The sequence below is a fragment of the Syngnathus typhle genome, linkage group LG15, assembly GCF_033458585.1.
Source record: "Syngnathus typhle isolate RoL2023-S1 ecotype Sweden linkage group LG15, RoL_Styp_1.0, whole genome shotgun sequence".
Lineage (NCBI taxonomy): Eukaryota > Metazoa > Chordata > Actinopteri > Syngnathiformes > Syngnathidae > Syngnathus > Syngnathus typhle.
This window is the reverse complement of record NC_083752.1, coordinates 6,078,476-6,104,208: the sequence shown is the minus strand read 5'-3', so window position 1 is coordinate 6,104,208 and position 25,733 is coordinate 6,078,476. Positions and strand designations below refer to the sequence as shown.

Sequence of the window (25,733 nt, the reverse complement as noted above, 5' to 3'; positions counted from 1 at the left end):
GCACAAGCTTGGCATCGACTCGGTTTGCTAAATGCCCAACCCAAATGTAAACGATACAAGTGATTGGCGTGTGTTTACCTGTGTGCACGCGGTAGTGGGTCTCCAGCTGGTGCTTGAGGCTGAACTTCTTGCCGCAGCCGTTACATTCGTAGGGCTTCTCGCCCGTGTGGATGCGCTTGTGGCCCTTCAGCGTGCTCTCGTCGCGGAAACAGCTCCCGCAGAACTCGCATTCGTACGGGTGGTCCCCGGCTGCAAAGTGGTCAGGTATGAGGCACGTTACATCAACTCACAAAACACAGGTGCCCCAACAATAGAAAACCTTCCAAAAAAGTATTCTTAACATGACAAAATGTGACAACAGTGGGGCATCAAAAATTGGCCTCTCAACAGGGGTGTGTAGACTTCTGATAGCCACTGCACAAGCACCTCCTGTCACATTCTCCAGTAGCTACTTCTGAATGCATTTCACAGCAACGCTGCAGCTTTACGTCTCCATCAATGACCTATGCCTTTCATTACCTCCCTGTCCGAGCGGCGGCGTGCCGCCGAATAAATTGCATTTCTCGTTATGCCCGCTGCTAAGAGACAATCTCACCCACCCCGTGCGTTACGTTATTTAAGGTCTTATTGTACGCAGACGGCATGCTGTTGCGCGTAGACAGTCAGCCGGATGAAAGACGCACTTTAAATGCTGATCACATTCAGGCTGCGCCGCACTTGTCACGGGAGACGGCGCTTTCAAAGCAACGAGCTTGCCCGTAATGTGACGAGCGTGTGAGAGATGGAGGGGGGAAGGGATGGGGGCGGCGTGTGTGTGCGTTGAGGATCAATAAATGTGACACTCCTTATTTGTCCGCATGAAGTTATCAGCGCCTCCTGCTGTACGCCGAGGGGCGTCGCCGCCACGGAGGAGATGGCCATCCATCAACGAGCCCGGCGGCTGCGCCGCGCCGTGCCACGCCGGCAGAATAACAATGCGCCTGGCATTCAGCCGCCTTTAATTAGGCCGTCTGATCGCAGCAAGTGAGCGGGATGCTAATACGCAAGACGGCAAAGCTCATTGGTTTGTTGACGCCTAATTCCATCCTGTAACATTTTCATGAATACCGTAAATTCCGGACTATAAGCCGCACCGGACTATAAGCCGCACCAGCTAAAATTGGGGGATATTTTAGTTTTTTTCTTATATAAGCCGCACCGGACTATAAGCCGCACGTGCACACGCGTTTTTTTTACAAAGAAAGACCGTTCACAGAAAGCCTTTTTAAAGTTTTTATAACATAATTTAACATGTCTTTCTCAACATTGCCTGTGACAAAGGGTTTAGAGCCCTTTGACGCAGGTCACCTAGCGTGCATTCCTACTAAAGCTCATAATAGTCACAAGCAACACAGCCAGAATAAGCAGCCATAGTAGTGTTTCAAAATAGTATTTTTGTTGTTGTTTTTTTCTTCAAGATACCGCAGTGTATAAAAGTAAGCAAGTCATCACAAAAATCACGAAAAAAATCGTCATATAAACCGCACCTGACTATAAGCCGCAGGGTTCAAAATTTTGGAAAAAAGTCGCGGCTTATAGTCCGGAATTTACGGTAAATCCCCACCCAGAGCAGAGCAAAGGGTATGCTCACAAGAGACGATACTAAACTCAGATGCTGTCGAGTTGAAAGGTAGGACAGGTCGAAAAATGAGGAAATGCTAACATTTTAGCAGATGCTATGCTAGGCAAAGGTCATTTTAGCCCACAGAAAAAACAAGTACAGAATGAATCCAATTTGAACAAGGTAGCTAAAATTGCTAAAATAGTTGCAGTTGGTATGCTAACATACTGTATAGCAAGACTGTCTTGTTTCTCTGTTCAAAGCAATAACCAGCAAGAGTGTGTGTGTGTTTTAGACGCCGCTATCGTTCATAAGGTGTCACTTCATCGTTTACTATCCGATAGAAAATCTCATTTCCAGCAAACGCAGCGGGGAGCCTCTGACCCGTACGCTATGCTCTCTGACTTTCATCGCTTTTTGTTTTCTTTTGTTATGTCTGTAAACTTTATCGGGACACGCTCGAAAAACTCACTTTTGGATTCTTTTAAAAAAAAAAACAACAACAACAACTGTGATTTAGTGTGCCGCCGCATTTGAAAGCCGTGATTACTTACAAGCGTATATCGTGTACCAGAAGAGATAAGTACGTGAGGACAATAACGAGCATTCCGTCTGGGCTCGGCGGACAAATCATACTTCACGCAACGCACACACCAAAAAGCAAACAAATATGTTTCTTCTTGGACTTCAAGTATAAAATCAAATGCAAATAAGTGAATCTTTTGTAATACATCCATAATCAGACGTGGACATTCATGCTAATGCTAATTTGTCCCGCTACCGTTGGAAAAGAAAATGAGAACATTGGAGAGTGATTCTTTGCTTCCAGCAGCAGCAGCAGCAGGGAGGCCACAGATGAGAAGATCCCAACACAGTGAGGTGGAACCGCATCACATGGCCACTGGACCCTTGGGTGCCCCTGGGCATCGCCACCTGCGTCCCCTTGCCAACACGCACACTCATGTGACACCCCAAAGGAGTGCTGAGGGTGGCGATGCCCGAGGGCACCACTGAATGGGGGCGGGCGGGCGCTGGTTTGTGTGTTCATTCTATAGGTTTTAAATCAAGGATGCACGGCCGCAGCCAATTTTATTTGCTCACTCAAATACAGCTGCGAACACAAAAAAAAACCCTGGCAAATTGTCTCATACACATACACACACTTGGGCACAGACAGTGAACAACAATGGAATATTAATGAAGGTCTGCTGCCGCGTGTGTGTGTGTGTTTTAAGAGAAGGCACAGCTGCCAACACTGTATAATTGAGCGTGTGCACTTGAACCTTTAATGCACTGTGCATACATGCAGTAAACCTACAAAAAGAGCAAATAAAGCCACGTGTGTGTATGTGTGTGTATATGTGTGTGTGTGTGTGTGTGTGTGCGCGCGCTGCAGAGCGTGCAGGTGGTTGGGGGAGAATAAAGATGGTCAGATTAAGATGCTGAAATAAACACCATTAAATTGCACGTCTTTGACGCAGCTCCAGTGTGGCGGCTCTGGGCTGCGTTGCCGAGATAAGGCGGCGGCAGACAGGTAAATGAAGCACGGGTCCGGCAAATAAACAAACAAACAAAAAAAAAAACCCCCAGATCTTGTCACATTAAGTCAAGAGATGAACATTCTCGTCAAATCCCATTGTGATATATTGCGATTTCTTTTCCAATGCATATTAATCGACACGTGAGCATTTTCGAGCTCCTGATATAAATGAACTAAATGAGCATCAGATCAAATATACTATGAGAGCGTTATGCTATCGTGTTACCACAATAATCATTTTCTTCTTCTTCCCCTTCAAACCGTGCATAAGATGATGAGGGGAACGGCGCATTCATTTCCCGTCGGGGGTAAACGAGCAGGTCCCATTTCCCATTTCCTAATCCCTGTTTCCTCCTCCCCGAACATAAAGTCATATTTAAGCGACGCTCTCGTTTGTGATTTAACACCCGACTAACCATTCCTAGTGACATTCGCGCCGGCTGGGCGGGCAGGTACTGTACAGCATCACCCCCCCCCCCCCAACTCATCCGATTGGTCCGACTCGCAAACGGAGGCCGACTGCTCCCATCTCACCGCCTTTTCCTTTCAAATATTTATCCGGAGCGCTGGTGAGCTAAATCAGCCGTGACAGTGAGACTGTTATTTAAGGTCGTAGACAAGCTGCTGAGGCGGGGGAAGGAGAGAGCGAGGGAGGCGGAGCAGGTGGGAGCGAGGGTGGCGGGGCATCCATACGGGGAATGGAATTCATTTCCATGTGTTCATATCCGTCCATTTGGCCACGTGTCAACAATGCATTAACATCCCGCTGTGGTCTCAGCGCACTCCAGCGCCGCGCAAATGAATAAAATAAGTCACCATCGCCGCAGAACCGATTTGACTGCTGACCTGAATGAAGATGAATGGAGGAGCGCCCGCTCCGCTCAGCAAGCGCCCATCCCAAATAAAACACGGCTTTTTACTTACTGTAAGCTATTTTTAGTCCCGTCTAGCTTCTCTCAGGAGGACGCACACGGCCATAGAGGTTACGGTGCGTGTTTCTAGTTTTGCAACCGTTGATCTTATTCATTCGTGTACAATGAAGCCGCAAGGCCGTCTCAAAATCGTGGTTAATCGCCGACGTTTGAGAGAATCCAAAATAAGGAGGCGTTTCAAATTGCCTGCGCGGTGCCTTCACTGACCTGTATGCGAGCGCAGGTGGCGCTTGAGCGCCGTGTGGCTGGGGAAGGTTCGGTTGCATTCGCTGCAGATGTAGCTACGCACGCCGGCGTGGACCTCCATGTGCTGCTGTAACGCCGTCTGCGTCTGGAAACGTTTGCCGCACAGCAGGCAGAAGATGGCCATGTCGGAGCCTGCACACACATAAATAGCCATTAGTCACTTTTTCATCAACACCTGGAGTTTGTTCCATTGGGCCTTGAAGAGATAGCATAGTATCTTGATGCCAGCGCTATATATTTTTTCTTTTCACTTAATGACACTGGCCTTCACTTGAAGAGGAAAAAATCGTTGTTGACGATTCCTGGTTGTGTATTATGACGCCTGAATGGAGCATTTTTGCAGCCGGACTGTGTACTGCGCTGTAGTTAGGCCAGGAAAAAACAAAACACTTCACTGGCAACGCATTGAGCGTGCTGGGATAAAGATCTTTCACGCAATACTTCAATCCTCTCTCGACTGTTTCTCTCTTCTCCAGCTGAGATAAAGAGCACACGGCTGCGAGACGACAAACACAACACATCGCAAAGACGCTTGAACACACTTGTCTTTACACTTTTTCAATTACCTGGCCCGGTTGAAACTCGAGGGAAGGACTTGGCCGCTTTCTATCTAATCAGTCAATAATGCATCTTTGGGGCCAAGCTGACACTAATTTAAAAATCTATCAAGAGCGCCATGCCGCCTCATGTTCATGAGCAGCGCGGCAGCAGGCAAAAGGGGCCAACGTCGGCCTCCTTTTTGGATCTATTACTGTCTCGCGGATGGAGGCTGGGGTGTGTGTGTGTGTGGGGGGGGGGGGATTGGGGGTTCACGTCACTTTTTATTACGTCAATTGGAACACAGCAGTTCCGGCCAAAAAAGCCACAAAACCAAGAGAATTAATTTGTTTATAATGTAGCTAGCTTTATGCTAACAGGCCTTAACCCACATTAGCTAGCGCTAATGAAGATCTTGGTAAGATTTTGAATGACTTTGGTAAGATTTTGTGATACCAAAGTTAGCCAGCTTTATGCTAACACGCATTAATAAATATTAGCTATAGTAAACAGTCTTCCCAAATATGACGGCTAGAACGTAACATGAACCAAAAACATGGCGGATGGACCTCAACAAATATGGCCGACATTCCGCTGCTGGATATCAACACACTGCACCGAGAAGAAAATCACCGCAATTAAAATACTCTGATCACTTGTGCAGGAAAACGTCTCATAAACAAGACTTTTATGACATTGATTTTCCTTTTATGGGCGTCATAAAAAAAAAAAAAAGGTTGCAGGTTCATTATAGGATTATCAGATGCGAGTTTACAATAGCGTAAAGTCGCTCTTGCACAACTGCGAGGTTTTAAAAAACCCTCCGCCCATTTTGGCTTGAAACACATCGGCGTAAAGAAGAGTTGGCGCAACTGCAACGCACACCTTGATTAGAGAAAATTAAGTACTACAGACTATACTGCCGGCGACGCTGCGAGTGTGTGTGTGCCTCTGATGGATGAAAAGAGCTGTGAAGAGATAAAAGAAGAAAAGGCGGGAGAAAAGTAGTTGACCCAGAAGGTCCATTACAGTGTAAAATTGAGTCAGCCTGAAGTGACACCTGAGAGGAAGCACTGAAGGTGGCGCTTGCTACTGTGTGTGTGTCTGTGTGTGTTTTCGCCTCAGTCCTGTTTGGCTGTTTTGGAATAATTTAGCTCCCCTAACCAGCCTCTCGCTCTGTCTAGCGCATCTATTTATAAAGAAGCCCGGGCAGGCCCCTTGCCTGGCCATGGCGGTGCCGGCGCATCCTTAATGGCGCTGAGCGGAGTGGCAGGCCTGATGTTATTTAAGTGGGGGGAGGAAGGGGGGGGGGCGGTAATGGAGAGGAATACTCCCCAATGGGAGGTGTCAGCGGACGGACCGGCTAACAGCGACCGGCTAGCGGCGCTAAAATATGAAATGTATGACATTTTTGGACATTACGTAATACGTATGTTCCATGTGGCCCCACTTGTCAAAAGATGGTATTTAGATATTATATATAATATTATATGATATTATTGCCGCACATCACTACTTTTCCTGCTTTAGCTGTAGCAAAAAAAACCTCAAATAATGAACAGGAGTTGACCCTTTATGCTTTTCAATCCAGCCTGTCGGAGGTAAAATCACAGACAGCCGTCCGGCGGCGTTCTGCGGTTCGGTCGGAGCCGCAATGCAGCCAGTCGAACCGGAGAGCTGCCAAAGTTAATGAGGCGGCCAGTTGCGGGACCTCAGCACAAGGTGTTCAATCACAGGTCATTAGCACGGGCCTCAGTGACCGCTCGGCTCGCTCATCAATAGTGATCGATACGACGCTGCACTTTGATAGGACCCGACCGACACGTATGGACGGATCATCTATTACGTCATTACTTATGAAAGCACTGTACAAGCAGCTTGATTTGGGGCAAACAATTGACATTTTTGATGAAAACCTCTTTCACTTCCAAATAGTTGTAATAGTACTACTTTCCCAATGACTCATTACTTGAGTGGATCCAAATATTCAAAGTCGCTCTCAGTATGACGCCGCGCGGTTCATAGATAACGGCAAGATAAATGGTGGGAAAGAAAAAAATGCATTTCCAAATGCAGCAATTAATTGTATGCTAATCACGGGCAGTATAAGACATGATTACTTTTAAATAAACTGGATTGTGGACAGCGTGCAGCATAAATTAGTGAAAAGCAATCTAATTGGACATTTTATTGCTGAAGTAAATGTGATCTGTGTTTAACAGCTACTTAAAGAAAAAGCCGTAATCCCCGCTAAGTAGCATTGTAAACAACAATAAACACACACACAGTCCCCTGCATGTTTTATATACAACACAATTTCAACACAATCGCTCGGGTGAGTCTCCGCAGCCATTCGCGCGGGAAATCCAAGAAAAGTGTGGCGCTTTTCGTCAGCTGGCGATAACTCAACGTCGGGCGGTCGGATTGAGCGCCGATGCTCGGATTGAGTGCCGACGCCGGAAGACGCACATAGAGATTAATGTCGCCAGATGCCAGGCGAGATGCCATATTAATTACCCGCAGATAATGTCATCACGGCCATATGGCGGCTCCACCGGCCATTGGCTTGACAGCTCGTCTTTCTTATTTGCGCGGTCACGCCATCTGACTGGAGCCTTGCCTTCTTATAGAAAAGTGGGCACATGGCCAGCGCTTCCGTCATTTCACAATCAAATTTGGTCTTTGACACCATTTTTCTGTACTGTGACTAAAAAGCCAAGCGTGGAGACTCTCTGTTGATAAAATACACATTACCCAGGGATCATTCTTTATCTCTGGCCTTTCCTTTGAATTGTCAGGGAAAGGGAAATCGCTTCTTGCGTGACAATCCGTGTTTTTCTGGGTCGGTGAGAAGTACGCAAAGGCGGCGTGGGCGCTAGCTAGCAATTTTCCCGTCGCAGCGATTTGAATTTTCGACTGTCATTTGTTCCCGATGGTCAAGTTCGGTCGCGGCGGTCCGACGTTTAAAACGTCCATTGTAAATTACATAGGTACATATATGTTAACGGAACACAGCTGCAGTTAAATACGTTCCCGCCTTGGAGCCATGCTGTACTGCAGTGGGTATAAATTGCGGCCCGTGTTTGTGTGTGTCCCACTGCTGCGACGCAGACTGTAAAGATCATAAAGGATGCATGCTCGGAATTAACGTCAGCGTGAGCAACGGCGGCGGCGGAGGTCTTTTAACATGATTCACTGCGACATGGCCGCCCTGGACTCTCGCCGCCCAATCGCAGATCATTTACAAAGACGGAGCGCGCTCGTTGTCCAATCCATCCCATCAAGCCGGCCGCTGGGCAACATCGCCGCTCTAACATCCCCCCCACCCCCCCATCTCCTCTCTTCCCCCCTCCACACCTTCCAATCCCCACAAATCCGATTTAATCAGACAACTTGTGCAGTGTGGCTGGGAGTAAGAAAAAGGATAATTAGTAAACAGAGGAGCTCCTCGCCAGGCTTCATTGGCATTCGCGCCAGGTTACTGTGTCGCATTTAAAATGCGCTCTGATGAAGTCTACAGAATCAAACCATTTGTTACTCCTATTGAGGAGGCTTCGGGCTACTGGCAATTAAATTGGAATTAGCGGCGGGGAATGAGATAGGGCAGATTCATAGCGAGCGGGGGAACAGAGAGGCCTCTCTGTCTGGACTTGGCTCCGACGCAAATTTGCCGCCACGCACGTTTTGTTTGTTTCCTGCGCCTGTTTCTTATCTTTTATTCATCAAAAAGCCGCCCACTGCCCGCAATCTAATGACTTACAAGAGCGGCATATTTCAAGATAAAAAAACACGAAATCAAACATCATGCTCATATTTTCTGTATTTGATGCTTGAGAACCGACGCAGAGTGCTACGGCCACTGAGTGCACATTTAAGGTAACAGATTACAGCAAATTGACTTTTTAATGGCTTGGATACAAATAAGACGGGGTCGGGTTGCTGGCTCTGGACTTGTTGGAATCTGCCATTAATGTCATTTACCATTTGAGCGTGGTTTTAAAAAATAAAAGTCAAGGTTTCAATAGTACACTGTCACCAGTAATGAGTCGAGGGGCCAGCGTGTGTCCATTTTCACGATTCCTCCCCTTTTCTATTCATTGCTTTGTATATAGTATAAATCTTAGTGAGCGGCAGCCATCGACCAAGGATAACCTCTACCTTCACCCCGACGCCGTGTAAAGAAATCCTAAATCTGTCCTGGCCTTCCTAGCATTGATTCTCCTCACTGGCCATCTGGACAGTGTAAAAAGGAAAAAAAAAAAAACAGGGGTGTATGGTGAGTGTGGGGCGCAACTCACATTAGTCACGGGCTCTTTGCTCCTTCGACCTGTACACACACACACACATAGAAAATGAGCCCTGAACCCCCCCCAAATCACTGAAGCCGCTGACTTAGTCTTTCCTGGTGGACAAAAGGCTTTTAGCACCTCGCCTGCTGTACTGTCCGACACTGACACGCCGGACAGGATGGGTGCTTGTTTTTTTTTCTGTTCTTTCAATGGATGGGGGGGGGGGCAGTTGGGGGTCTTGGGAACAAAAAAAGGATGAGGGCTGTTAAAGACAGCAGAAGGAGGAGCCATAGGAATGTAATTTCAAAGTAATCAAAAAAAAAAGTCAGCTCCACGCTATGCTTCTCAAGTCGCCTTACGAGAGGAAACCACAAGGAACGTTGAAGACAAAGTGATTGGAAAATAAAGTGCTAAATTCATGAGGAAAAAGAATCGTAATCTGGATTAACATTGATTTGGCTGCATGTGGCCCAATTGAGGATTCAAAAACAGGAACAGCGCTCAGTATGCAAAGGGAAATGCGAGCCATATTCTCTTCAGACCTCTTTCGGCTGGAGCTAATGAAGACAGAGCAATGAGCATCCAAAGTCTTTTCATCCCTGCGCAACATCTGCTCAATGAGTCATAAAAAAAAAAAGTCAGCGCGGGATGAAACGTGATCTCAGAGTTATGAAAGAGGCATTCAGGTGCATCCGGCGCCTCCATAAAAGCCCAAATTCGATGATGTGTGGTGTTTACGTACGTTTGCGGTCAACAACATTAGCCTTAAAGGCCGTTTCATTAGCGGCTGCTCAATGGAGGCAATAAAGCCCGGATCAGCCAGCTGTGACCTTGGAGCCAAAATGGTGGACGACTGTGTGGCTCCAGGAAAAAAAAGAAGAAGAAGAAAAAAACAAAAGCTTTTCATTTATTATTATCGACCTCACCGGCGTGTCCATCAAAACAGGCTTTAGGAAATCAAAAAGAGGAAATGCTCACTAACAGATGTCAAATATAAAAATGAATGAATAAATATGAATGGGGAAAAAAAAAGAAAATGCGGTCGTTTTGCAAATCGTCGCTCGCAGAATGTCCAATCGTTTGGGCAGAAAAAAGGTGTAGCTCTTATGAGTCATTGGAAAGAAACGCGGAAAAAACCTCAAATTGGAATGGATGCACTTGGCCCTGCACTTTAAATCCAGCCTAAATGATGAGTTCAAATAAAGCCAGTCACGTTTAAGCTCGCCGGCCCGAAAAATTGGCAAAAAATGCAGATAAGACTGCGCTCAATTGCTCCTGCAGGACTCTTCCAACCACGTGGATTAGCGCCAGATAATCATATAACGGCCACGATAGTGCCCATCCGCGCTCAACGAGCCCATAAAGTCAACTCTGAGTAAAGAGCGAGCGGCGCCGTGACACACACCCACCCACAAACACACACATCTGGAGATGGGGTGGGGAGCATGTGATACACAGCTGTGTGACAGTGCTGCCTCCGACCAGCTGGGGGCACCGCGGAGACGGGAGTCCTCACATGACCTCTTGAGCAGGAGTTGACAGGCAGTTCACATGGGAGGGGAGGACGGCGAAGGGGGGGGGGAGCAGTGGGGGAAGTAAAAAAAGCCTCTTATATGCTATAACAGAAACAATGTTGGCCGCCTCGCACGCGCTTAATGGCTGAGAATGGAGATTAGAAAGTAGTTTAGAGGGTCAGGTGTTTGAGGCAAAAGGGCTTGGGGGTGACATTTTGTCTTTTTTTACACATTCCAGTATGGGAATAGCACCAGGAAGGAATGCCAGGATATACCTTAAAAAAACAAACAAAATAAACTCATTGCTAAGCGCCCACACAGACACAAGCCTGGTCCAGATTAAGATGTTACTCACTAGGCCACGCCCCTTTAAGGCACACATCCAACATGGGCAGCTACATAAAAAAAAAAAACTAAATCTGAAAACTCCAAGTAACTGACTGCAAGTTCCTCAAAGCCTTTCTCTGTCTCGGGGCCATATTTCTCCAGGGACGGAGTTTGGCAAATTATAGCTTAGCGTGGGAGTGAGGGACCGCTAGCTCCACGACCCAGACGAGACGCAATAAATCGGCTTTTTCTCGGGCGGCCGCCGCGACCATTCCTTATGTACACCTGGCAAAGAAACAATCGGTGGTAAAAATAAAAACATTCTCCAGATGCAGACATTAGCATGTAGGCCTAGCGTTGTTTAAACCTAGCATAAAACATAGCTACTATTTTTATTTTGGGCATCATAAAATGTTTGGAATTAAGCTCCAAGTATCATCAAATGTTGCTCGAGTGTACTAGCTAACAAACTAGCCCATTTAGCAATGCTAACTCAATAGCTAAAGTTTGCAACTTACTCATTTTTTCCCCCCCTTAGCAGTAGCAAAGATTTATAGCGCCTGACAGGTCCTTGTCAAAGGGGTCCTTGTGTTTTTACTAGCGTGTTGGCCTTATCTGAAAATTCTAACATTTGCCCTGAAGATTACAAGCAAAAGAATGGTTGACTTTTTTATGGGCGTAGAAAAAGTCCTTTAGAAATAAGTTAGCTCTTTACGACAGCGCAACGCAAACAGACAGACAGTTGCTTAACTGATGGCTCGAGAAGTAAATTACAATGTGGAACAGTACAACCCCAGTCAAGCGTGAAAAACATAAATAAATACATTTTTAGCGATGCCTCAATTCATTGTTTTGAAGAAAAGAAAAAGAAAATCTTTAAATTACGTATGCCTGCAATGAGTAAGGCTTTATAGAATCAGGTCTGCAGGACTTACTGCTTTAATGAAACTTCATTGTGATCATATAAAATAATGTCAACCAAATAAAAGAAATTTGGGAGCGTCTTTCTTAAGTCGTACATTAAGTAGGTAGGTAGGTAGGTAGGTAGGTAGGTAGGTAGGTAGGTAGGTAGGTAGGTAGGTAGCAGCCCCCCCCCCCCCCCCCCCCCCGATGCTAATCAATAAAGCACAAAAGCCCCAAAGCGGCGTCCAAATGAAACGCAGCCATTTTAAAAACAGACTTTCTCTCTTCTTCTTCAGCAGCGTGTTTAGGATTCCTGGCCTTTCACCTGACCTCAGGGGCGGGGGGGGGCGGGTGGGCTGCAGGCTGGCGGTGATGGAGGTTAAAGTGTAATCCCGGCCTTGTGACCACAAAGGCTTTGGGCCCCCCGAGGGCCAAGGACCGGCCACATTTTCCAAATTGCAAGGTTATCCCTGCGTTTCAAAGCTTTTGCAAAGAGCACATTTCAAAGAGCTGAACGGTCGGTGGAGTGATACCTTTCCTCGACGAGACCTTCAATCAAAAATGTTTTCTCATCTAAACCTCACAAACATGATATATTTTTTCTATTAGAATGACCGTTTTGCATTTTGTTAAATTAAAGAAATTACTATTACATTTATTAATCTATATATTTTCTAAAACGATCCGACATTGGTTTAATTTGAAATTTATCGAGCTAAAGTAGTACATGAATTGTGTAAATTTTGAAGAGCGGTTTTGAGAGAGTTTATTTGAGTTTTTAAGCTAAAATGTGCTTGTGAAGCTTTCTTTCGGCTTTGCGGTTAGAGCGCCGCCTGCTGCTTTGGCCCAATACGGACCTATTTGTTCGCATTGATGAAAATTGGTATTGAGTGAGAACAGGGCATTTTTGGACTCAAACTTGTTGATGTGCGGCCATCTATTAAAGGCGCTAATTGCCACGAGTTAGGTATTCCACTGATATTGTGTGGCCCTAATTGCTTACTTAAGCTATTCATTAAAAAGCGTTTCCACAGCGGCGCACATGCTCCATTAGCATTAGTTTGATTCCGAAAGGAGAAACCCTAACAAACGCTTTTGAGCGCTTTGCATTGCAACCCAAAGAATTTGCGCTTTAAAGAGCGGCTTGAGAAGACGGAGAGAAGTGAAGCCAACCAGAGAATAGTTTTAATTGACGCCTCCTCCATTTTCCCAGGCAGAGGGCGAGAGGGAGGGGAGGGAGGTGCGGGGTGAGTAGGGGGGTGATGTGACAGTGGTCTCCTGGTGTTTCCACTGTACAATAGGAAGCAGATTTGCAGAAGAGCTGACCCTTGACCTCTAAAGCCCCAGAAAGGCTCCTCCCTCACCCCAAATCAATCAGAACCGGCCGGCCGGGACTGTAAGAGGATACTTACGGACGGGTGGGTAGGGGCATCCACCCCTAAACATTCCATGCCTGGAAATGTTTTTTTTTTTTGGCCAGCAGCCTGGTAGGTGTATATGGCAACTTGAGTTATTTTACTACAAATCATTTGGAAATTTCCAAATCCAAATGAATTGACTTCAATGTTTTCAAGAAAATAGCACCTTTGCAGCGCCCAAGAAGAAATGCTTTCTAGTCTTTGCTAAACTTGCCTTCATCTTTAAATTCCTTCAAGTTAAAGCGTTAATGATGTTAACTCAAAGACGCATTAGGTGACCCATGCTTTTGTTTCCCAAGTTGCTCAAGGTCAGCCCGCACATTTGCGAAGCGGCTAACATCTGGCTGGTGACCTGGCGCGCTCTCGGCACTAGCATATGCGTACGCATACATAATTAAATGCTAAATTAATTTCGGAGAGACAATTTTCCCATTAGAGCGCAGCGATTACAAATGAAGGTCAGCGCGCTACGACGATGGCCGCCCACACAATGTCGTAGCAGCGTGAACACGCACGCGCGCACACGCTCGTGCACCCCGACGACACAAAGGCGATCGTTTGGTCCTTTGACAATGTTTAACTCCAAATCAAGTGTGACTGCGAACACTCGGCCTCTGGAGTCAGATAAGACATGGCCGCCCAAATAGACTGGCATTAATTATTAATGAACGCCCACGCAACATCTTATCATCTCTTATAAAGATAAATATTTAGCACCCACGCCACTTGTAAATGTCCCTTGTAATTGCTTTGATGAGCCCACAATTAGCAGCGAGGGCATGGAGGCTACCGCTGGATATAAGAGACTCACCGGGAAAAATATTTGAATGCGATTTAGTTTGATCTGAAAAATGACACTATTTCATATGGAAATAATTCTTTTGATAAAACTAGGCTCCCGTGCTGGCTCAACTCTGGTATGGTGTTCCACAGGGTTCCATTTTGGGGCACCAATGAATTTGCTGCCTCTTTACTGCTATGTGGACAAGAGAATAAAAATAGAAAAAAATAAAGATATGGCCAAAACAAACCAAAAAAAAAAAAACCCACTAGTATAGTACCTACACAAGGTAAGATTTTGGACACCTCCACGTTTAGTAAAACGAGAAGGAACGAGAGCGGCCGGTGATGAAAGCAGTCCAGGTGGCATCCCAAAGACACCAAAAAGCGCAGTGTGGAGCAAGAATGTCATCTAATCAGGTGACCTGGAGATTCCCTCCTCGCCGCAACGCACCTGAGCAAACACGCCTGCTGACCTTTTGCCACCGCTAGCAAATAACCAAAGAGGAGGAGGCTCAACTAAATGTCCCTCAGCACGACATACCCAAGAACGGTTCGGAGGTTTGGACGGACGTCACCGGGAACGCGCGGCGTCACAGCATGAGCAAAAGCTGCACGGTGTAACTAGGCAACCGGACGCGAGGCTTCTTTTGTTTGGGGTGAGAGGATGGATGCAATCCCGCTAATCTTCCTTCACAATTAAGGAATAATAAAGACTCAAAGACTAGCTGCTATTGTCAGCGCGCTAATCGAAAGGCTAGTATTTGCACTGTAAATGGGAGGGGAAAAAAAGGCCCGTTGATATTTTAACACTCTTAAGACGTCGACAAACAACTGCCGACGTAATTACCAGATTTACTTGGAATAACGGGGCGAAAGTGTCGTCGCGTCGTGCCGTCTCGCTACATTCACACGTATTTACAAAGAAAACTATTTGGATGTCGCTTTTGTCCAAAACAAGATGCAAATGCTGACGAGGTGGGGGCCGCTGAGGATATTGGCCGGCCAGATTTGCGCCGTGTCCTGCTGACTTCCATTTTATAGCTCCCGTCGGGAGGCCATAATCTCCTTGGCCGCCCGGGCCCCACGCTTTTATTGCTCTTTCTGGCTGTGTGGCCGCCGCCGCCGCCGTCCCATCCCAATTTGTTAGCGGATCCCACCCACTTATAAGAATAGCGACTCCCTCCCGGACAAGCTTTGGCACGGCGGCGCTGCTGCCCGCCTCAATGGGCCTGTGCCGCTCGGCTCGTTTCTCAAGGAAAACCCTCGATGGCAACTCTCGTTTACGCATAATTTTTGGTTTACGCGCATCTCTCGGTTCCACGTGACATCAATCAGCGCTTTTCCTCCGCCTCGGAAAAACTCATTTAGATCTTATCAGGGGGAAAATTTGTTTGCGCAGGAAAGAAGAGGCGGCTCGTCGCGAGAGAAGTGACTGTAGTCAAGGTAGCACCACTTGATTTCATTTAGCGGCGTGCGATGGAGTCTCAGCCCACTCTGATTATTTCCCAAGTCAAGAAGGGGAGGATGGACAGAAGAAAAAAAACAGGTGAAGGAGGGGGAAAAAAAAAACATTCCAAATGAAGTGAAAACAAGGCTTTGTTTTTGACAGGATTAATTATAGCACAGGTGTCAAACTCAAGGCCTGGGGGCCAGATCATTTTATGTGGACCGCAAAGGCAACTCACCCCTGAATGCTAGTCATTTGGTTCATTTCTATTGTGCAATGCATGACTAGCGTGCATTTGATTTTTTTTGTGCGATTGTCAGGGGTGCAGAGATTAAAATGTAAATAAATAATAATAGTAATTTGGATTCTTTGTGACGTGCGTTAAAGGAGCAAACTAAATGTCTAACGACAATGTCCGAAGTCTCCTTGTGTGTGTGTGTTTGCTTTGCGCAAGGCAAGCCTAATGCTCCCTGACAACTTAATAACATCACAATTAAGTCGATGCTAAGCAGATGCCAGGCCGGTGTGACGGGAGGCACTTTTGACGCCCGCCCGCGACTTTGCCGTCGGCCGCATCGGCTTGACAAGACGCGAGCGGCCGGCGCTTATGGGCTGGTCGCTCGGGACCTGGTTGTTGCAGCTCCTCGCCGCATGTTCTCCTTCATCTCTCCCTGCCGCCTCAGTACAGCCAAACTATTCCTGGCTTGAGAAAAGAAAGTGTTTACTCTGGAATCACGCTGCGCTCCCACTGCCGTTGCCCGCGAGGCGCTTTGCATATTTTCCACCCGTATTACGAGGCTTAAAAAGGACGGGGCGGGAGACAAATAAATAAATAAATAAATAAATCGAGAGGCGATGAAGCGGGACCCCCCCTTCTCCCATTCTTTGCCGTCATCGCCGGAGGAGATGATTCATGTACGAAGGGTCTTGAGCGACAAAGGCCCGACTCGCGGTTGCACGGGAGTGGCGGTTGCCCGCCGCCGTGTCGAGTAACTGCTCATTTTGTGACGCGGCCTTTTTTCGCTCACTCGCGGCGGCGCATTTCCATGCAAATTACAAGTCGCGCCAGTGAAAGCTGCAATCTTCAACAAAGCGAGTCTACTTGTTACACACACGCACGCACGAGCTTGTGATCTTTTTACGCAATCTCATCTTATAGGAACAGATAGAGTCAATGCTAAGTGCTAAATGTTCCAAACACCATTGAACTTTGACCCCAAAATGGCCATTTCAAACCAAAATGGCAGGTTTTGTTTATTTTGGTGGCATTTGTTCTTAAAATTTTTTTGTGGGTCTACTCATAACAGACATGCCAACCAAACTTCACGAATCACTTTATTTTGTTGCTATATCATTTGTTTTATTTACGGCGTTGCTCGAAGCCACTCCGGTGACTGTAATCAGAGTTCCCCGACGCATGCTCGCTTCAGACGAGCGCAGAGTGAAAGCATCCAGCCACCAAAACATCCACCCTCCCCACGGTTTGCTGGTTGACAGTTCCAGAAAAAGAGAGAAAAAAAAAAAAAGCTGCTAAAATTAGCCCTGGCTGCATATATTGCATAACAGCCAAAGCGCGCGCTCATAAACAAGACAGAGAGTAAATATGCTTGGAGTTGGAAATATGACAGCAGCGGGGCTTTATTTTGCTTTGGAGGATGAAAGCCGCCTCCACCGCCTGGGAGAATGTTTGCTTACAAAAGTCCCAGTTTAGGGGCAGAGATTCACTTCAGATATTCTTGGACTCGTTGAATTATTTTCCATGACTTGCAGAGAAGGAGAATATTTGCTGTTTATTTGCTACGACGGAAATAAACGCCACGTGATGTTTTCGCCGGGAATGACGACCGCTTCAGGAATGCGTCCGCGAGCTCCAAACCGTCCCGTGTTTTTTTTTTCTTTCGAGGTCGAATCAGGCTGCGTGCAGCTGATGGCGCCACAACAGCGGCCATTCAACGTGGCACGTCGGCGAGGCCCGACACTGTTGTGGAGAGGGCGTCGCGTCACGTGACAGCGCTAGTGGCGCTCTGGTGACGCGTCTGAATAAGCAAATTGCTGGCATGAGATTTGGCGGCGCTAACCGGGCAACTAAACTAAACGGGCGTGAAAGTGCTTCGTCATACTTGACACAGACACGCTTGCATGCTGAGCTTATTAGCCTCGACATGTATGAAAGAAAGTGCCCCCCCCCCCCCCGATTTAAAATGGCTTTCATTGGTTCCAGACTGGAAAGACTATATTTAGAGCTCTCCTTTCCTTTCCGCTTTTATGCCTGGCGGATTATTAGCCTGGTTTAACCTGGCCTTTCCATTGGCTGCGCCGATTGGCTGTGAGGACTCTGCCCTCGGCTCTCGAGATATTCTGGAGGAAAACGGCCGGCCGCAAAGTTGACGAAGAAGTCGGCCAAAGGGGAGCGAGCCGCCACTGGCGACCATGATAATGATGAGTGTCTATTTCGGCAAACTCCTGGCGTGCGCGTCGAGAGTAAAATGAACGGTGGCTTGATTGGGCCCGCCGTCGCTTGCACGCCATCGCTGCCGAGTGAAATTTCAAAACCACTCCAATCACAATTGTAAACATTGTCAGGATATTTGATATCACACCATCATTTCCAAAGGCCAAAGACTGGCTCACCATCGGGTCTATTTAACAGCAATGGACATGGGAGACTATCCTGTCTGTCTAAATTAAACACCTCACATCTGCCCAAGGAGGAGGATTTACTTCCTCCTATTTCCAACTTGGCAGGCGTGCCGTCTTCCCATCTCCGTAGCGAGAAAGGGGCATGGAGATAAACAACACCGGGCTTGGGGCCTGCCAACTTTTGCGGACTATGTTGATTACCGCTGAGTCTGTTGTGATTTAGGGCTAATCGGGCACGCTGCCATCACGCCGTCCATCACGGACTCTGGCGAGATTGGCCGACGTGGCCCCGTTGTCAAAAAGAAAATATCGGACCGCAGCGATAGCGGCGAGCCGTGTTGTTTTTGTACCTACCGGTGTGGATCTTCCGGTGAGCCTCCAGGGACTCTTCCGTCTGGAATTGAGCGCCGCACTGGTCGCAGACGATGGCCTTCTCGCCAGCTGGAGGGCAAAAACACAAGAGGAGAGTGGACCTTTATTGCACGGCCAGGCAACACAACACAGCAGTTGCAATGGAAAATGCCACAAAAGAGAAGATCCCCTTTTTGTCTTATGCTGAAATCTTAAGAGCGACAAATTCGGCCTAATTGGCATTTCAACTGCTTGTAAAGAAAGAGTTGACTCTGAAATGCCTGCTGTTGGAAATTAAACGACTAACTCTTATGTGAGGTGCCTATTTCTGAAAATGTGTCTGTGAGCGAGCCCTCGGGAATTCACACGATGCTGCGACCGCCGAGAATTTGGCAGGTCGGTTGGGCGGAGATCGGAAAGTTTGAAGTAACCGCTAAACACGGAAAGGCTTGATGTCGTTTCATTTAGCCTCGTGCTATCAAACCGTGCAAAAAGCTGGCTAACAATTAGCATCGGCTCCCCTTCAAGCAATTGAACACAAAAGGTGGAGCAACACACGTAGACAGATATTACAATGACTATTGTAATATTCGAACTAACTAATATTCTTCATACTCTTCGACAAACGGCTAATATTACTTCAGCTCTGAGTCAATTGTAAAACGCTCAATATTTTTTCCAATATTACTGATTGGAAATATGCATTCATTTCAATTCGAAATCAGGACGCACATTTACATTCAAACTGCGCCGAACGAATCACACGAGTGACCCCTGATGAGGCAAGTTGAAGCAACACCATGAAGATGACGGATAAATGGGTTCGTTTGAACACGGATCAAGTCTCTAAAGACGGACGGCCGAGCTCTCCTTTTTCAAAACGTACGGCACCGATCAATGCCACCCATACGAAATTCCATTTGGCCAATTATTTTGAAGCACGTATTGAAATCTTTATAAACTGCCACTTTTCTGGTTGTGCTGTTCTTAATACAAACACTTTAGTGTGCTGCCTGCAGGCCAGGCAGGCCAGGCAGGCCAGGCTGCGACGTGTCACGTACATTTAGTGTATCTAGAGTGTGTACAACCTTGTAGAGCAATAAATGTTCGTACATCGGCACGGCACAGGCTGATTATGCTTTTACGGGCTTTGGCACGGCATACTGTACATGCCATACGCATCACACATCAAACACATGCACCAAGCCAACATCTGGTGCTTGTGTTTGCACGCCTATGTCAGTGTGTGTGTGTCGAGCGCGAGCCCATCTCTCGGTTTGTTCTTGGCAAGGCCGACCGGGTTACGACACCTCCAGAGAGAGAGAGAGAGAGCGCAATGAAAACAGGAAGGCGATTCTTAGATGACCAAAAAGAAAAACAGAGAGAGACAGATAGAAAATGAGAACGTATGAGGGGCGGTAAAGCATATTTTGGGTTCTTTTGCAACGGCCGGCGGTGACATGTGGGAACGGCCTGTACTGTAACGAGTGCCGAGCGAAAAAAGCAGAAATGACACAGAACGTACATGACACGGTGTGCCTGCCAGAAGAGAGTGCTTATGCAACAAGTTATGCAAAAAGAAAAAAAGAGAAAGAAAAAAATAAAAGACAGCGAGCGTGCAGTAAAAGCGAACGTGGCCTTCTCGTCAAATGTGACCTCATGAAAAGTGGCGCGTTTTGCTCTCATTTGTGTTTATTTCCATTTGAATCCCTGAGAAAAAGAACAACTATATTACGCTAACAGCATATTCAAGCGGCATCGTTAGCTAGCATATGGCGGATTAACAGCCACTTAACCTTCAGTGAGCAAGACACGGAGGGAATGGGAGGGACGCTAGCCAAATGACGCAGCGCACGAGGACAAGCGTGCATTTGCTTGAGCACGCCAACGTCAATGGCGCTCACTTACTTTGAGCTAGTCCCATAAGACGGAGACGTGTCACAGTCGAGCTCTTTTCACACGCACAATGATTACAAACTTAATCAACGCTACATCAGGAACACGTTGGCATGAATTAGAACTTAAATAACATCCTGTCACGCAAAACAGTAGAAACTAGGGCAACACTAAATCGTCACGCCAAAACCGAAAACGGAACAACAATTTCAGACCTGTGCAGCTCCTTCCGATACCTCCTCTTGCTAGCACAACGGCCACAAGAGGTCGCTTTGGGATGTTATGGGCCGCTGTCACAAGGACCCGATAGACTGAAATATGATCCCGATACGATACGTGTATCGGCCATCCCGACCCGCAATCGTTTCCAGGAGAGAATAAGTTACGCTTTTGAGCCATCAAATACTCATTGTTAGGAACTCAGGGTCCAGATCGTAGCCCATTTTAGCGCGTTTCCTTTCAATCATTCCGACAGCAGAAGGATGGTCCCCCCTTTTGTTGGCTGGGCTATAGAACACTCCAGACACGGATAACGGCTGATGTGCACCCCCTTAGTTCACGTCGTAAGAGTTGGCCGGCTGGCCATCAAAAGGGGATCTGGAGATTTATCGCTTTCATTTGGCAGTGAAAGTCGCTAATGCCGCCGTTAGCGCCTAGCGGGCTAAAAAGTGACAAGGGAGCGCTTGGCCCGGGCGGTGTGTACCTTGGCTTCACCCTCTCTGCCCCCTTCCTTGGTGCCCTGCCGTGACCTCGCACAAGTTGATCCTCCTTGAAGGCATGCACTGGGCGGGTGGGTGGACGCAATTTATGGGCGGGTGGCACACGCAGGGGGCACGGCCCGCACTAAAGTACCTCCCGCCCGCCCCGTGCCGTGCCTGGGCCATTTAGCACATGCCTCGTGGCCTCCCGCTAGACTGGGTCTGGCTTTTAAAAGCCAAACTGATTTACTACAAATGACCTGGCTTTTACAATACCATAGACGTCGTGCCTCTGGAAAGCCCCGGCTGCCATTTTTTCTTTTCTCTTTTATTTTTTTCAAACCTGATTAATTCTCTCTTCTCACACAAAGTTGACACCTGAAAGCGGCGCGGTGCAATCACACAGGTTGATCTCATGGCCGCTGAGGGCCAATGAATCCACCATTGCTTCCTTTCTCTCTTATGCGGGCGGGCACATTGATCAACTTGAATTCATCACTTCTAAGCAAGCTGAGAATGAAAGAGGAAAAACAACATTACGTGTCCATACAGACAACATGTGGATGTATTCTCAATTCATTTGATTGCCTGTCTTCAGGAAGAGAGATGGCAGACGATCAAATTGAAAGGTGTTGGTTGGTGGATGGTCTAAAATTCAATTAAGCTTTTTGTGCCTACATTTTCATTTGAATAATCGAATTCAATGTTCAAAACCTTTATATTTGCAGAAATATACCCAAATGATTTTCTTTAAAATAGCAAGAACGTTAAAACGGATTCATGTTTCGACAAACCTGACCCCCTCCCCCCAAAAATACTGTAATATGCACGCCAGGCCAGTAGTTGGCGATACCACTCTAACAAAGTTTCTTTTTACTTTCCTACATTCAACTGCAGGCTTTCTTCAAACTCGGAATAATGTTACACATTTTGGGATGCTCATGATCGGGGTATTTTGAAAGTACACAAAGCACACGCTAGCTGCTCTTCTCCACGCGCGGTCGGAACGCAGTGACGATCAGATGTTGTCGAGCGGCGTGAAAAACCACTTCCTGTTTCACTTCCTCCTCAAAGAGCTGTTGCACAAGCGAGCTCTGTTGTTATTTCATAAAAATCTGCCTCAAAAAAGGAGAACAAGGCCATCGGGCCCACGGAGTGATATAACGTCTTCCGACGATTTTGGCTGCTAAATTACCAGTCAGCGTTTTTCGGTGCGGTTAACCCGCGCCACGATTAGCGAGGGACTTTGTTTGTGCAAACTGAGCAAACTTTTATGATTCTTGAATGCTTTTTTGTTTTTTTGGTTGCCTGGTAAGCTCTGCAACGGTTCTGTGAGAACTGGATAGGAAACATGACAATGTGAGGAGTCAAATTCCCGCCGCAATAGCGCATTGTCCTGATTGCTAGCGAGTGCATTCCGCAGCCTCGTGCTATTTAAGGTTGGAGATTTTGTGTATGTGTGCGTGTGTGTGTGTGTGTGACAGACACAGCACAGCACCATTTGCCACTTGTTGTTCCAACCTAGTTGGCGTCACAGGTACGATTGTTTGCAACAGTTGCCCTCCTTGGGGAGCGAGTGCCAGTCCAAACGGAATCTTTCATCAAAGATGAATTAAACATCAGAGCGAGGGAGCCTGTCGCCGCTTGTAGCGATGCAAAGTAGGCCATGGCAAACATTCCGCCGCCATCGTCTGAGTTAGCGTTCCATGCTCGTGTGTGTTGTCATTTCTACACAAAAGAGATTTCTCTTCTGCTTCTGCATTGATTGCTACACATGCTTTATTTCCAAACATATTTTTTTTTGTCTTTATGGTTTTCCAACCCTCCAATTTTTCACCCAAGGCCAATTTTGAACTCATTTTTTCACTTTCTTGTTAGCTTTTGAGAAAAAAACAAAACACTTTTGTGACCCGCTACCCATGCAAAGGAGGACGGGCTCGGCAGTCCTGTTTGGGAAGGCGGCAAGGCTAAGTAGGAAATGAAAAAAAGGCTAATTACGCCGACTGGACAAGTAATATCACAGCCAGTGACTTTTAATAGTGTAAACAGCATGTGTGTGTGTGTGTGTGGTAAGCAGACAAGCAGTGGACCAAACAGACTGAACTAAATGTTTGCTGAGCTGGAGTAAATCACTTCTGCAAGGACGAGCTTATTAAAGGCAAATCTACAGGAAAGCTCCTTTCCCTTCGCCTACAGACAACCATCAGTCACCAATGAAATGTTGGGAGCAAACAGTGTAATAGATAAGTGGAAATAATCTGTTGGGGAGGGGGATCGTTTCCAGGGCGGGTGGGGGAGGGAGGGGGTGGCGGAGACGAGCCCGTCAAAAGCGGCACAAACGCGCTTGGATGACTTGTCGGCGCTGAGAGGAAGAAGAAATCAAAGGGAAAGCGCCACTCAGACGGAATATTCAGGTCGCTCCTGACAGCTTTACAGTCTGTTGCGCCAGGCATGGGGATGTCTCCACACAAATATTGACTCATGCATTTGTACGGGAGGCCGTGTTCAAAAATGGATGACATCCGATTGCGACGAGCCCTTGTTCTTTTAAATGATGGCTCTTAATCCAGTTTGCCTGGAAACCAATTTGTTTTTCGTATAAGACACACACGCACGCACTATTCGCTGAATGGCGCAACCGTTTCCGGAGATTTTCAGCCCTCGGGGGCATCTCAGGGCCGCTCTGAAATCTTGCTTCAAATGTCTTTTTCGAATTTGGATTTTCATCAACACAATATTTGGTGGCCATATTCATCACTCAAAGAGAACCTGTGCACGAAAAGACGGGAAGTCGGCCATTTTGGTTGACTGTCATTTTCCGGTCATTTTGACTACTTTTGAGAGTCCGACAAAGATTTGATCTGATTGCTACCAAACTTCAATGTAAGATGAACAATGCTAAGCTTCAAAAACCAAAGCAACACAAGGCAGAATGTTTAAAGTCGTTAAATGGCCTGCTATGTTTGAGTATTATGTTGCATTTGGGACCTGACTGGAACGTCTCCTGCTAACCTGACCGACCTGAGCAAAGAGGACAAAATAAATCCAGTCCAAGTTGTAAAAGATAAAGTGCGTGGAGGTACTGCTTGCCAGACACTGAGCAAATGTTCCAACCCCCGCTTCAATATCTGCTGGGCCTGACGAAAGGTGAAAGGTGCCATGTGTTTTCAGCTCAGCTTTCCAGCACCCCCCCCCCCCTTTGCACACAACTGCTGTCGTACGCGAACACGCCTGCGCGTGTTTATTGTTGTGTATGTGAAGGAAGGAAGGAAACAAGAGCTGGACGCGGAGAGCAAGCTAAAACCAAAGCACCCCCGGCCGCTGTCCTGGTGTGAAGGGCAGGAAGTAAGTTAGGCGCCCTAGTGGCCCCGGGGCCCGCTGGTATTAATAGAAGCGGGCCGCACCAGGGTGGGTGGGCTTCCCAGGGAATACGTGTGCGCACATGAATGGCATTTTTTTTTTACATACCCGCATATTTTGGGAAATTTTCAGCGAGGCTCACGTGAAAATACGATTTTGACACATCGACTAGTTGCTTCGCGCTGAGCTGCCAAATATATTTTGCACACCTGGTTCTACCCGAGCCTCCTGACCAATTTGTGAACTTTGCCTCCCAGCGTGACCGCCGCAGAATGTTTCTCGAGCCGGCAGCTGGCCGGTTGGGCTGGGCGGGTATGCGGCATCACCTTTACGGGCCCGGTAATGCGTCTTAAACAGAGCAAAAGATGAGGTGGGGTAAGCTCAGTTGGCTTGGGGGTGGGGTGGGGGGTCAGGCCTTTAGAATGTTTAGAATAAATTCACTTGGCCGATGGGAGACAGTAGCAGGGAGGTTGGGTTGCCAGCTTGGGGGACTTTTAGCGGTGTAACAAGAGCTTCCTGGCTGGCGCTCATTAAAAACCTCTCACGAGGCTTTCACAGCTTTGTTTGCTGGAGCATTCTTGGCCGACACTGAGGGGACCAAAGCCCCAAGTACTGTTACTTTTTTTTTTTTTTTCCGTATACAGTGAAACGAAACGGTCAAAGCAGCCAAGAAGTAATGCGGTCAGACAGCAGCGAGCCCCTCGCAACGACTCGCCATTATTAGCAACAAGTCCCTCACCTAGCCCGCTCAATAACCTGTAAAGATTTACTGTTTAGGGCCCATTATTTCCTGCTTTCAAGTCACACATTGTCAAAGGCACCGCAACACAGAGTTTATTAAGGCCGCCTCCGCCTAAGAGCAAAGTGAGCTGTACATTTTCCCGTTGTACACTTGGGTGATAAAAGTGATTGGAAAAGGAGGGAAGAGCGCAAATCTGTCAAAAGTGCCTTTTGTATTTTTTTACAGCTCTCAGGTGCATGTTTGTTTTGTTGGGAATCCGCTGTTTCACAGTGTTCCACATAAAAAGGGAACACGTGCGCCTTTCAAACGCTCAAATCAAATCTAATCGAGGGAAACTATTTAGCGGTCGTCATCAAGCTCGTGTTAGGACGCCATGCTGAGTCCTTTTACATGAAGTCATCTTAAAGTTAGGGGGAAGGGAGGATTGTATTTTCTCGGTGGGAACCTTCAATTTAGATATACCAATGCTTTTTTCAAATTAAGTTCAGGTTCAAAGTTTGGCAGCCTCAT

At 47.0% G+C, this 25,733-nt stretch overlaps 1 protein-coding gene across 1 annotated transcript in view; it reads right to left on the bottom strand.

The window, feature by feature from the left end:
* zbtb16a (zinc finger and BTB domain containing 16a) overlaps positions 1–25,733 on the bottom strand; it is a 65,935-nt gene that overhangs the window by 7,558 nt on the left and 32,644 nt on the right. Inside the window, exons 4-6 of the mRNA XM_061299470.1 lie at positions 18,531–18,617; positions 4,280–4,450; positions 79–249 (exon numbers count right to left, since the gene is read on the bottom strand). Of these exons, the coding sequence (XP_061155454.1) occupies positions 79–249; positions 4,280–4,450; positions 18,531–18,617 (429 nt within the window). The remainder of the gene's footprint in view (positions 1–78; positions 250–4,279; positions 4,451–18,530; positions 18,618–25,733) is intronic.